The sequence below is a fragment of the Elephas maximus genome, chromosome 2, assembly GCF_024166365.1.
Source record: "Elephas maximus indicus isolate mEleMax1 chromosome 2, mEleMax1 primary haplotype, whole genome shotgun sequence".
Classification (NCBI taxonomy): domain Eukaryota; kingdom Metazoa; phylum Chordata; class Mammalia; order Proboscidea; family Elephantidae; genus Elephas; species Elephas maximus.
The window spans coordinates 64,521,179-64,534,430 of record NC_064820.1 but is presented as its reverse complement, the minus strand read 5'-3'; the positions used below and the strand labels follow the sequence as shown (position 1 = coordinate 64,534,430).

Genomic DNA, 13,252 nt, shown 5'->3' with positions numbered 1-13,252 from the left:
ATAGCAAATTTCTTTTGAAATCAAAAGTGGCTTGTGTCCTCTTACGTAAGTGTGAGGGTGTTCCCGTCATTCACTTGATAGACATTTACAGTATACTTTCTGGGTGTGGAGTTCTGTAACTGCCTCTTCTGTAGGACAGAGGTCTGAACAGATGCCCAAAAGGGATGAAAGGAACTACCAGTTCCTACTCTCATGTTCCTTTCCTCTACTTGGGGAAAAACATCAGTATATGAAATGGCATTTGAATAACTTAAAGCAAAGTGTTCACAAGAGTAGAATAACCCAGCACAGGCTTTGAAGCCATTACGTGTATGATTCACTTGCTCCCTCCTCTGGGGTCCCAGACCAGCTATTCTGAGCCTCTGTCAGAGCACTGAGCACACTGTACTATTTCTCTCTCCCCCACTAGAATAGGAGCTCCTTGTGGAGAGAGATTTTATCACATTTATCTTTGCATCCCTGGATCCTAGCATAGTTCATTACATACCACAAGTGCCCAGTAAATGCTTGGTAAACGAATAACAGGGACTGCTGTCATCATTTGGGGGAAGGGGAAGGAACTAGAATGACTTTTTTTTTTATGGGCATAAACTACAAAGAAAAAGATTTGATTCTTTTCTGTCTAGATACAAAATGTGCTTTTGCTCTTGGAATTTGGTTCATGGGAAGCAGTTCAGTTTGGCAGAGCTGGGTAAACATTCATTTAGCACACATTGTGTTATGATTATATATGCAAACATGAAATGTTTTCTGCCCTCATGGGACTTAGAGGCCAGGAAGATGGAGGTAGTGAGACACAGGTAAATGGATCATTTCAGCGTGATTTCACAAATGTCCAGTTGGAGGTATTCAGGAAGCATTATGTAAGGAGGAAAAAAAAAAGGACTTGGTTCAGGCTGGCATTAGGGGTGGGGTGAAATAATCAGGAAAGTCATCCAGGAGGAGATGACACCTGAATTGAATCTTGAACCAGGAGTAGCTAAGTAAAGAAGGAAGGAAGAAGATATGGAAAAGAGGAAAAGGGGGGAAAAAAACAAGATCAAGGACACAGAGGTGGGAAACAGCATGGAGTGTACAGGAACTACAAGTGGTTCAATGTAATTAATGTGTGAAAAAGAGATGACACAGCAAGCAGCCAGGGATGGGAATCCTGCTTACCGTGTTAAGGAGGTTGGTTTGGACTTTATGTTGTAGCGATGCAGAGCAATTGAAAGATTTTAAGGATGGAATTAGAGTAGATAGTATTGACGATCAGGAGACCTATTAGAAAGTACCTGAAATGGTATGGATAAAAGTCTGAAAAAGAGAGGATAGATCTGAGAAATAATTAGAAGGCACTTCAGCAGGGCTTAAGGGACTGAGAGTGAGTCATACGAGAGTGAGAGGAATTTATGATTTTGGCTGGGGAAGCTGGGCGGATGGTGGTACTATTAACTGAGAGTGAAAATATAAGAGAAGGAGCATGTTTAAGGGTGAGGAAGGGAAAAATGTTTAGTTCATAGATGGACACGATGCATTTGATATGCTTGTGTGTCTTCCAAGTGGAGATGTCTAGCAGGCTTCTGAATCTATATATCTGAAGCTCAGAGAAGTCAGAGTGTGAGGTATGTATGTGGGAGTTATTAGTATACATAAAACAACTAAAATAATGAAAACAAATGGACTTTACAGAAATATAATGTAGAGCAGAGGTTCCCAAGGGTTAGTCAAGGGTCTGGTATTTTGCAAATTTCATGATTACTATTTGGGGAACTGGTAGATTCTTGGGTACTACTCCTAAAGGTTCTGATTCGTCAGAAATCTTCATGTTAAAGCATTCCCTGGGTAATTTTGATAGGTAGTCATGTTTTGTGAGTACTACTAAGGGGTAAAAGCAGTAGTATCAACAGCATTTGAGGGGTGGACAAAAGAAGAAGATTCCATGGAGTAGAAAGAAGTAAAACGGTCAGGTGGAGAACATACAGAGAGTATCACAGAAGACAAAGAAAGAGCTTCTAGAAGGAACAATCAAGCTATGTCCTAGTAGAAAGGTCCAGTAAGAGAATTTATGAAGAGTTCAATAGATTTGGTAAGATGGAAGTCTGGGATCCTTAGGAAAAAGTATAAGGGTAGAAGAAGCAAAACAAGGTTGCAAGTAAAACTGTGTTGAGGAGTAAGAGGTGGGAGGAAGGAAGTGGAGAAAGTGTAATAAACGATGCTTTCAAAGAACTTGACTGTGAAGAGAAAGAGAGAATGATATATGGAGGAAAGAGGATATAAATTTCTCTTATATTCTAGAGAATATTTAAAACTTGAGGGGAGAGAGCCAGCAGACTTAGAGCAGATAAGGGGAGGGATGATAAAGAATAGGCAGAAAAGATAACTCTGCAAAGAATGAGAAACAAGTCATAATCTCAGATGGGAGGAAAAGAGGTAAGGGAAAGTGACATGGGGTGAACCAGGAAGCTGAGATACAATTTTGGTAGAATGTTAAGGGAGGTATTAAGAAGAGGCTTATAGCTTTTTATAGCAGTTCAAAGGGTACAACAAGCTTATTGAAGCTAAACCTATGTGAAGAGGCCTATTGTTAATATTTTCTGAATATCTTTGTTGTAAATTATGACAGCCCTCCCCACCCCCTTAAATTTTTTCAATTTATGATGAACTTGAAAATATTCCATGAAGTGAGCTCCTGTTTGGTCTTTTAAAACCCAAATCTCATGTTTGCTGATTCAGTTCTGTCTTTGTACTTCTGTCTGAGCTCTATGTGAGTTGCGTCCCAAGAACTTAGCTAGCGCGAGGCTTCTGAAAACAGAGGGAACTGAGTTCGATTGTCTAGGTGATGTAGAGCCTGAAGATTTTCTTTTTACTGTCACCATTATAGGTCCAAAAGAGCCCGGGTCATGCAGTGGTTAAAGCCCTGGACTGCTAACTGAAGGCTCTGTGGTTCTAAACCACCAGGAGCTCTGTGGGAAAAAGATGTGGCAGTCTGCTTCCGTAGAGACTTACAGCCTTGGAAACCCCATGGGGTTGCTGTGAGTTGGAATCAACTCCATGGCAGTGGGTTTGGATTATAGGTCCAAAGGAAAAAGGGGGCTTATTGAACCTGAAATTGAGGGTAAAATAGCAGAGCCAGGGAAAGAAAACTTAAATTTGGCCATCTCTTTCCAACTAAGCATTTTCCTAGTCTGTTATTAGCTGCTTTTGAGTTGATTCTGACTCATGGAGACCACATGTCTGGAGAATAGAGCTGCTTCATAGGGTGTTCAAGGCTGTGACCTTCTGGAAGCAGATCACCAGTTTTGTCTTCTGAGGTGCCTCTGGGTGGGTTCAAACTGCCAACCTTTCAGCTTGTAGTTGACTGCTTAACTGTTTGTGCCACCCAGGGACTCCTTTACCAGTCTAAGAGTTCCAAAAGACAAGGTCTAACACTATGCATAAAATAGCACACTCAGGTACTCAGAAACAAGGAATCCCCTAGAACAGCCATACGAACAAAAAGCAAGCACTTAAATATATTTGAAGTAGGTAGAGATGGCCAGTGGCTTGTTTTATTATATTCATTCAAATACTTCATTTCAATTTTACTTTTAGTGTTTCTTTTTCCCAATATTGAAAATTGGAGAAACCAAGAAATATGGAAGAACAAAACCAACTCTAATACTAGGACCTAAATACAACTACTAGCATTCTACTATATTTCCTTTCAGACTTTTATTCGTGCATAACTTTTTATAGGATCCATACACAATTTAATCATGCTTCTTTTGCTCAATACAAATATTTCTCATGTCATTAAAATATCTTGTTGTTTTTAGGTGCCTTTGAGTTGGTTCCCACTCCTAGTGACCCTATGTACAACAGAATGAAACACTGCCCAGTCCTGAACTATGCTCACAATTGTTGCTATGTTTGAGCCCATTGTCGCAGCCACTGTGTAAGTCTATCTCACTGAGAGTCTTCCTCTTTTTCACTGACCCTCTACTTTAAAATGTATATCTCGTAAGATATATATTTTAACTGCACAGTACTTCAGGAGATAGATCTAATCAATTAATCCTTGATCATTCATTGGCAACTGCACTAAAACAATCCTTCCTTCTGTATCTAGAAAGTTTGGTATTTATCTGAGGGCTTAGTACAGTGCCTGGCACATATGAGGTATTCAGTAAATGTTTTTTGAATAAATACATCTGAGAGGCTTTATAGTACAGCCATCAATACATAGCCTGAGTTACTATGTGGAAGAAAAAAAATTAGTACCAAAAGAGGAGAAAAATGAAATATACAAAACACATCCAATAGCATCTCTCCAATTTGCAGGTAACTAGAAACCCTTATATTTAAGAGTGTCATTATGCAATTGACACGTTTCCAGATTAAATGTATAGAATTTACTTTTATTTATAGGGACGGTCTAGTTTCCTGAAAACTTTCAGAGACATTATCTAATTAATCTGCATAATTATTCTGTGAGCAGGTAGTGCAGATATTGTCATCTCCACTTTACAGGGAAGGGAGCAATTTCTGGAAAAGAGAAGAGAAGGGATTTTCCTACTGCCATACCACTTGTGTGTATGACGCAGTGAAGAAAGTAGAATTTGTTTCTTCTGAGGCCTAGTCCAGCACTTTTTCCACCCTGTAAAGCCTTCATCTCCAGGAAAAATCCTGTCTGAACTACCTTATCCTTTTACCAAAGCAGCAAAATTTATACAGGTGCTCCAACTCAGATTCTGTCTCTGAATGTTCCAGCACTATCAGTTGTACCTGCCTCCTCTCTTTTATTTCTAATGCCTTTTCCCTGCAGGAGCCAACTCTTCCTTCTCCCTAATTAACTTTTATGTGGAAACTCCCATAGTAATGAAATTGCACGTGTGAGTATTTGCTCTCCTGGCTTTCTTTTTAGTGCACCAGGAGGGAGAAGGTGTTCCTGCTGTTTCACAGTGTTATCTTTGCTGAGGGAGGAATTGGTAGAAACTAAGATAACTGCCTTCCTGAGGGTCAACCTTTTTATCAAACATGCTGTGGTGTAGGCACAGCTTGACATTTGCAGAGTTTACCACTTTTTGATAATTAAAATGCACTGGTTCATGATATTGGCAGCAAAGCAGTGTGGCATAATAGACAAAAGCATGGACTTTGGAGTCAGACAAATCAGGTTTGAATCCTGGTTCTGCTAGTTACTGGGCAATTTATTTAACTTCTTGGAGCTGATTTCTACTTTTGTACGACGGGGATAATATATTAACAATATCTACCTCATAGGGTTTTGGGGGGATTAAAGATAAATGATAGACATTTTTCTTATGATAAAATGAGGTAACAGAAAAGTGCAATTTTCTTCATAGACTGTAGATGGAATTTATGTTCGACATCTTCCATTTCTCCCACAGATCCATTCCCTTACCCCAGGAGGCTGACCAGTGTGGTCCATATTAGCAGCTTCTTTTAACCCTCTGGGTTCTGGTTGGATGTGGCCAGTGAAGTGCCCTGGCAGGAGGTCACAGGGAGAGAGGAGAATGAGAGCTCCTTATTTCCTTTCTTTTGGGGACATCTCAGCTAGTTATGTCTCTAAAAGTAACCCCTTTTCAAGGCCGCCACTTTATGTTATTCTCTACTTATAAAAATTGACAACCTGTCCCTGTTCTTGTTCTGTTGGGCCTCATTGTGGCAAAAGGTCCCTTCTTGCTAGCTGTAGGTACTGAATCATCCCTAGTAGATTCTTCTACCTTCCACACATGTCCATACATAATCTCTGCATTAAATCCTCTATAAATGATCCTAATATGAGGATGTTCTCTATTTACTCCCGGGACCCTAACTGGCCCGTTATTCATTATTGCTTAGTTGAAAGTATGTTTGCCTAAGTCTGCTTTATTTGATGGAGTTTAGCACTTTGAGGGGAAAAAGTAAGGTTGGATTGTTGTTGTTTGTGATTTGATTCTAAGAGAAGAGGAAGGTGTTGATGATGATGATGATAGCCAAGCATCTCCTAAGTGCCAAGTACTCTCCTGGACACGTTATACACATTAGCTCATTTAAACTGAAAACACCCATGTGCATTACATTCTCCCCTCTTGCAGATCTGGGAAGAGCTCAGACAGATCAAGCAACTTATCTAAAGCTAGACAGAATGCCTGTGGAAGGCTGAGATTCTAACCTACGCCTGTTTGGTTTCAAAGCCCACACTCTTTTAATGAGGCCATACTGTCTCCTAGGTACACAGGCCAAGAAGGTCCATTCCATCAGCAATCAGTTTTCAATTAAATCTATTCAAATTCTATAGGTTCTAAGTTCCTGTAGGAAATTGTCTCTAATGACGGTCTTTAAATGATGCCAAGGCAGATTTGTTAGAAACATGATTAATTCAGGAAACTTTATCCGGGAAATACGTTGTCTGATTTGACTGATTTGTTAATTAAAAACGATTGAGTCACTAGCCCACTGGGGGCAGCAATTCCATTACTTCCCCTAAGGGTACTCATAGAGTACTGAATGAATAATAAAATGTTTTGAGTGAGTCTTTTTCTGATAGTGTGTAAGCCTCCCACAGCAGTTAGCTACTCCCCCCTAACCCCCAGATGTAGAATATTTACTTCACAGTTTATATTTTTCCTCTCCACTTAAATTGATCTAGGTGAATAAAGTAATTCCACATTTTCTGAGCACCTATAAAGTGCTCAGCGTGGTAAATAATCTGTAAAGGATTCCTGAAGGTATAAAAAAAAAAAAAAAAGAATTTTCCATGCGTGGATCAGCTCCTTCCTTCAATCCCCACCCCCCCAAAAATAGAACAAACAAAACAACAACAATATAGGACAGCGCAGAACTGCCCACATAGGGTTTCCAAGGCTTTAATCTTTATGAAAGCATGCTTTCACATCTCTCTCCTGTGGAGTAGCTGGAGGGTTCAAAACCCCAAACTTTTGGATAACAGCCAAGTGGGTGATCACTGCACCACCTGGGCTGCTTCCTCCAATCACTGTTGTTGTCATTGCCACTCTATACACAACGGAATGAAACACTGCACCATACTCAAAATCTTTGCTGTATTTGAACCAATTGTTGCAGTCACTTTATCTCCTTGAGGTGGTCGTTGTTGTTAGGTGCCGTAGAATCGGTTCCAGCTTGTAGCGATCCCATGTACCACAGAACGAACCACTGCCAGGTCCTTTGCCATGCTCACAATTGTTGTTATGCTTAAGCTCGTTGTTGCAACCACTGTGTCAATCCATTTTGGTGAGGGTCTTCCTCTTTTTTGTAGACCCTGTACTCTACCAAGCATGATGTCCTTCTCCAGGGACTGATCCCTCCTGATAAAGTACGTGCTTTTCAACACTTTAAAGAGGTGTTTTGCAGCAGATTTGCCCAGTGCAATGCATCTTTTGATTTATTGACTGCTGCTTCCGTGGGTGTTGATTGTGGATGCAAGTAAAATGAAATCCTTGACAACCTCAACCTCCTCTCCGTTTATCATGATGTTGCTTATTGGTCCAGTTGTGAGGATTTGTGTTTTCTTTATGTTGAGGTGCAACATGTACTGAAGGCTGTGGTCTTTGATTATCAGTAAGTGCTTCAAGCCCTCTTCACTTTCAGCAAGCAAGGTTGTGTCACTGTGTATCTCACAGGTTAGTAATGAATCTTCCACCAATCCTGATGCCACATTCTTTTTTATATAGTCCAGCATCTTGAATGATTTGCTCAGCATACAGGTTGAAGAAGTATGGTGAAAGGGTACGACCCTGATGCACATCTTTCTTCATTTTAAACCATGCAGTATCCCCTTGCTCTGTTTGAATAACTGCCTCTTGGTCTATGTTCAGGTTCTGCATGAGCATAATTAAGTGTTCTGCAATTCCCATTGTTTGCAATGTTATCCATAATTTATTATTATTCACACAGTCGAATGCCTTTGCATAGTTAATAAAACATTTTTTTTAAACATCTTTCTGGTATTCTCTGCTTTCAGCCAAGATCCATCTGACATCAGCAATAATATCCCTCTTCCACATCCTATTTTGGCTGAATTTCTGGTAGTTCCCTGTGGATGTACTGCTGCAACTGCTTTTCAATGATTTTCAGTAAAACTTTACTTGCATGTGATATTAATGATATTATTCAATAATTTCTGCATTCTGTTGGATCACTTTCTTCAGAATGGGCACAAATACGGGTCTCTTCCAGTTGGCCATGTATCTCTTTTCCAAATTTCATGGCATAGACGAGTGAGCACCTCCAGTGCTGCATCGATTTGTTTAAACACCTAGATTGATAATCTGTCAATTCCTGGAGCCTTGTTTTTCACCAGTTCCTTCAGTGCAGCTTGGACTTCTTTCTCCAATACCGTTGGTTCTTAATCATATGCTACCTCCTGAAATGGTTAGTGACCGATCTGGTATAGTGACTCTGTATTCCTTCCATCTTCTTTTGGTGCTTCCTGCATTGTTCAATATTTTAGAATCTTTCAATATTGCAACTCAAGGCTTGAATTTTTTCTTCAGTTCTTTTAGCTTGAGAAATACCTAGTGTGTTCTTGCCTTTTGCTTTTCTAACTCCAGGTCTTTGCATATTTCGTTATAATGCTTTACTTTGTCTTCTTAAGCCGCTTTTTGAAATCTTCTGTTCAGCTCTTTGACTTCATCATTCCTTCCATTCACTTTAGCTGCACTATGTTCAAGAGCAAGTTTCAGAGTGTCTTCTGACGACCATTTTGGTCTTTTCTTTCTTTCCTGTCTTTTTAATGACTTCTAACTTTCTTCAGGAGCCCTGGTGGCACAGTGGTCAAGTGTTTGGCTGCTAACCAAAAGGTCCGTAGTCCAAATTCACCAGCCACTCCTTGGAAATCCTATGGGGCAGATAAACTCTGTCTTATAGGGTCTCCATGTGTCTGAATCAACTTGACAGCAACAGGTTTGGTTTAGGCTACCTTTCTTCATGTATGAGATCCTTGATGTCATCCCACAAGTCGTCTGGTGTTTGGTCATTAGTGTTCAATGCATCAAATCTATTCTTGAGATGGTTTCTAAATTCAGGTGTGATATACCCACCTGTGGACTTGTTTTCATTTTCTTCAGTTTCAACTTGAACTTGCATATGTACAGTCGATGGTCCGTTCTGCAGTTGTTCCCTGGGCTTGTTCTGACTGATGACATTGAGTTTTTCCATTGAATACTCACAGTTTATGTTGTTGAAAAAAGGTATTTGCAATGAATGAGTCGTTGGTCTTGCAAAATTCTATCATGTGATCTCCAGCTTTGGTTCTATCACCAAAGTCATATTTTCCAGCTACCAATGCTTCTTCTTCGTTTCCAACTTTCACATTTCAATCACTGTTAATTTTCAATGCATCGTGACTGCATATTTGATCAATTTCAGGTACCAGAAGTTGGTAAAAATCTTCAGTTTCCTCTTCTTTGACATCAGTGGTTGGTGCATAAACTTGAATAATAGTAGCATTAACTGGTCTTCCTTGTAGGTGTATAAGTATTATGCTATTCCTGACAGCATTGTACCTCAAGATAGATCCTGAAATACTTTTTTTAATGATGAATGTGACGTCATTCCTCTTCACTTTGTCATTCCCTACATAGTAGGCCTTATGATTGTCTGATTCAAAATGGCCAATACCAGTCCACTTCAGCCCACTAGTAACTAGGATATCCATCTGATGAGTTACATTTCAGTTTTGATGACTTTAAATTTTCCTGGATTCATACTTCATATAGTACATGTTCTGATTATTAATGGATGCATGCAGCTGTTTCTTCTCGTTTTGAGTCATGCAATGTCAGCAAATGAAGGTCCCGAAAGCTTGACTCCATGTCATTAAGGTTAACTCTACTTTGAGGAGGCAGCTCTTCCCCAGTCATATTTTGAGTGTCTTCCAACCTGGGTTCCTCATCTTCCAGCACTATATCAGACAATGTTCTGCTGCTGTCCATAAGGTTTTCACTGGCCAGTTTTCAGAAGTAGACCACCAGGTCCTTCTTTCTCGTCTGTGTTTGTCTGGAAGCTCAGCTGAAATCTGTCCACCATGGGTGACCCTGCTGGTATTTGAAATACCAGTGGCATAGCTTTCAGGATCACAGCACCACACAAGCCACCATAGTAGGACAAACTGACAGATGCGTGGTGGCCTCCAATCCCTACTCCCTTAAAAAAAATCCACACACAATCAAAGAAACCAGGTTATCCTAGCAATTCACATTTTGTTGTCTGTTTTCTCTAAGCTTCAGGAAAACATTTTCTTCACCCTAAAAAGAAGGCTTTGCCCCTCAGTGCCTTTTGGTTCTCCAAGTTGCATCTAGAGATATTCTTAATAGTAATAAATTCCATTTCTCTGATTGTAGCTCCATCTTGCTGTTGTAGAATCTCTGGCCTCCCTAGTAAGTTTCTCCCTATTATTATTATTTTTTTTTTAATTTTTATTTTGAAGCACATGTATTAAAAAGAAGTCTTTTCAGCCTTGAGAGAGTGCAATTGTAGATTGCTGGGTGCTTTGGGAAGGTAGCTCTCCACTGGTCTGGGAGACCACTGGATTGTCCTGCTACTGATGACTGGCCTCTTCTAGGGACCCACATGGATGCAGTATTTCCTAGATTCCTCCCTCATTTTTTTTTTTTGGTATGCATTATTATTTTTTTATATAATTCACCATACTTTGTACTTGAACATTTTTTAATCATTTCAGCAAAATCAAGTCTTTCAGATCTTGCCCACTGTTACTCGTTTCCCTAAACTGCAGACACAAGCCTACTGAGAAGCTTGAAACAAATACAAATGATAGAATTGCACACTCTTTTTAGAATTAGTCCACACTTACAGTGTCACAGGTTTTGTGTTTTGGTCAAGCGTATTTGCTTCACCCCCTTTCTCTTAGGATGGTTCCCCCCCACCCAAAGGCACTTCAGCCCATATGCAAATACACTCTACAGGTATGCAGATCATGTCCAAATATAGCTGAATATCAGAAATGAACACAATGTATAGTTACTGAATTTACCCTTTCCACAAAACTGAAAACAGAGTATCTCTTTCCTAGTGTCTAATGGAAAGTGAATATCAGGTAATGAGGTTATCAATACCATTCAACAGGCACTACTCTGGAATATTCTTTGAAATAACAGTTATTGTTTGAGTAGGTCAAATGTTTAATCTCAGCTTCTCTCAGCCATTGCTTCCAATCTCCTTTTACAGAAAGGGTGGAGAACTAACTACATTTACTGGAGAGCCACTGGGATGGCTTCAATGTACTGTGAGTTATTAGTAAAGGAACAGGAGACCACAATGTAGTGCTCAGAGAACTCTTCCCTTCAGATGTAGGCAAGATTGCCCTATCAGTGGACAGTGGTACGTCAGTTATGCCTTAGTAGAAAACTGAGGGGTCCCTAGCTGTACCAGCAAAAATCTGCACATACACAATTCTGTTTGCATCTTCATTTCATGCACAGAACTTTAGGATGTGGCTACCATACCTATTCTTTTTTTTCAACCACCAAAAACAAAGGCTTGAATATTTAATGGAAAACAGATGGTCCTTGAAATCTCTAACTTACATTTAACAGAACTTGTTTTGGAAATGTTGCTTGTATGTACTTTTATTGCTTTAAATACAGTACCATGTTAGCCTGTTCTGATGAATTATTTAAGAATTACTGTCCTAGTCTAAGACAGCACTTCGAAGTGCACGTGTTAATCATATACTTGATTAAACATTTCCTTGCCTTTCTTTTCAGCATGCCAGTTGGCTCTTGAGTGGATAATTGTTGCAGTGAGAGCACTGACGTTAGAAAGGACCAGTGCCCCTGCCGAGTTACTTAAAACACCACTATGAAAAGAAATACCTGTGATTTGCTTTCTCGGAGCAAAAGTGTAAGTACCTTTTTGTTTTAATTTTTTTTCTAAAAATGTGTAAACATTACTTTTTGGCATTTTCTTTGCGCTTGGTTACTGTGCTATCATGCTCATGCTTGTGGGAAATCCTGGGTTAACTTTCAGTGCCCTGACTGTATGCTGCTTATGAAGATGAATGCTTGTTGGTTTATTTGGCCTGGTTGGCATTTGATGGGAATTCTCTTTCAGTCAGTTATATGCTTTACAATTCACTCGTATAAATCTACTGGCATGACTTTGGACACCCAGATTTTTGGGTGCATGCAGAAATATTTGATTAAAATTAAAGAAACTTATGTCTTTAATATAAAACTTTCTGGGCATGTCCAAAAAGATAAGCTGAACTTATATCACTAGTTACTTCTTTGTGTCACATTCTGAAAGATCATGTAGATGGTAGACAATATGAATACTTGATCGCTGGGACGTCACTCCCATGCACTTCCTACCCTGTGGTATGTCTCTAGTCTCTCTTCTCCTCTTTTCAAAAATTTCTTTTTGAATTAATACCCTCAGGGTCCTGGTGGAAATTAAGCCTTCTTCTCACTCAGTGTTCTTAAGGTACCAAATTCATGATAATTTTTAAGTTTCTATTAGCTTATGAAATAGAGCATAAGAGAATAGCTCAAAGGAAGCTATACAAAGGAAGGACTCAAGTAGACTGTTAATTTCCATCAGGCAAGCTCTAAGAACATATCCCTTTGTTCATTTATCCTAGGAGGAAAAGGCATCCAAACAGATGTGGTGATGACGTAGGAACATTCATTTGAAGGCATCAGAGAAACCACAAATGCAAACACATTTCTCTAGTTGTGGGAAACCTTTGTGTTACAAGCAATGATTCTATTGTGATGGCCCAAGGCCATCTTTCACTCTTTCTGTAGAATTACCAGTTTGCTTTTAAGGATGAGGAATGCATATGTATGTGAAGAGCAAAGTATACTATGCCCTATAGAGTTTTCTTTATAAAGAAGGTTGCTTTGAGAGCTATGCCAATACTTTGAGTCCTGACCGTGTTTAATGACTAGCCAAGTAAATTCAACAAACTCTGAGGGAATGTCTAAATCCATTTGTTTTACTAGTTGGTTTTCACTTATATGGATTATCGCATAAGATAAAGGGGCCTTGGCTTAGAGTCTGGAATTCCATCTATCGTTACACAGAATTGCTCGTTGGACTAGGAGGTGACCTGCATATGAATTATCCAAATGGAAACACATAGATTTATGTTACCAAGTTTTTCTTACTATAAGTTAGATATGAAAGCAGGCTATTTACATAATGCCGTCTTCTTTTATTGAATTTCAGAGATATGTGATATGAAAAAAAAATGTATGAAGGCAAAGGGAGAATATTTTGGATAATTAACAAAACATAATTA

The 13,252-nt window shown here is 39.3% G+C and overlaps 1 protein-coding gene across 10 annotated transcripts in view; it reads left to right on the top strand.

Annotated features, from left to right (window-relative positions):
• Positions 1 to 13,252, top strand: part of PDE4D (phosphodiesterase 4D) — a 1,645,162-nt gene that overhangs the window by 278,435 nt on the left and 1,353,475 nt on the right. For 9 of the 10 annotated variants that reach the window (XM_049857515.1, XM_049857493.1, XM_049857489.1 and 6 more), the window contains one exon: positions 11,715 to 11,850. In XM_049857515.1, coding sequence (XP_049713472.1) covers positions 11,809 to 11,850 — 42 coding nt within the window. In that variant the 5' untranslated portion in view covers positions 11,715 to 11,808. Of the gene's footprint in view, positions 1 to 3,897; positions 3,917 to 11,714; positions 11,851 to 13,252 lie in introns of those variants that run through there. The other variant, XM_049857536.1, reaches the window with a different exon arrangement.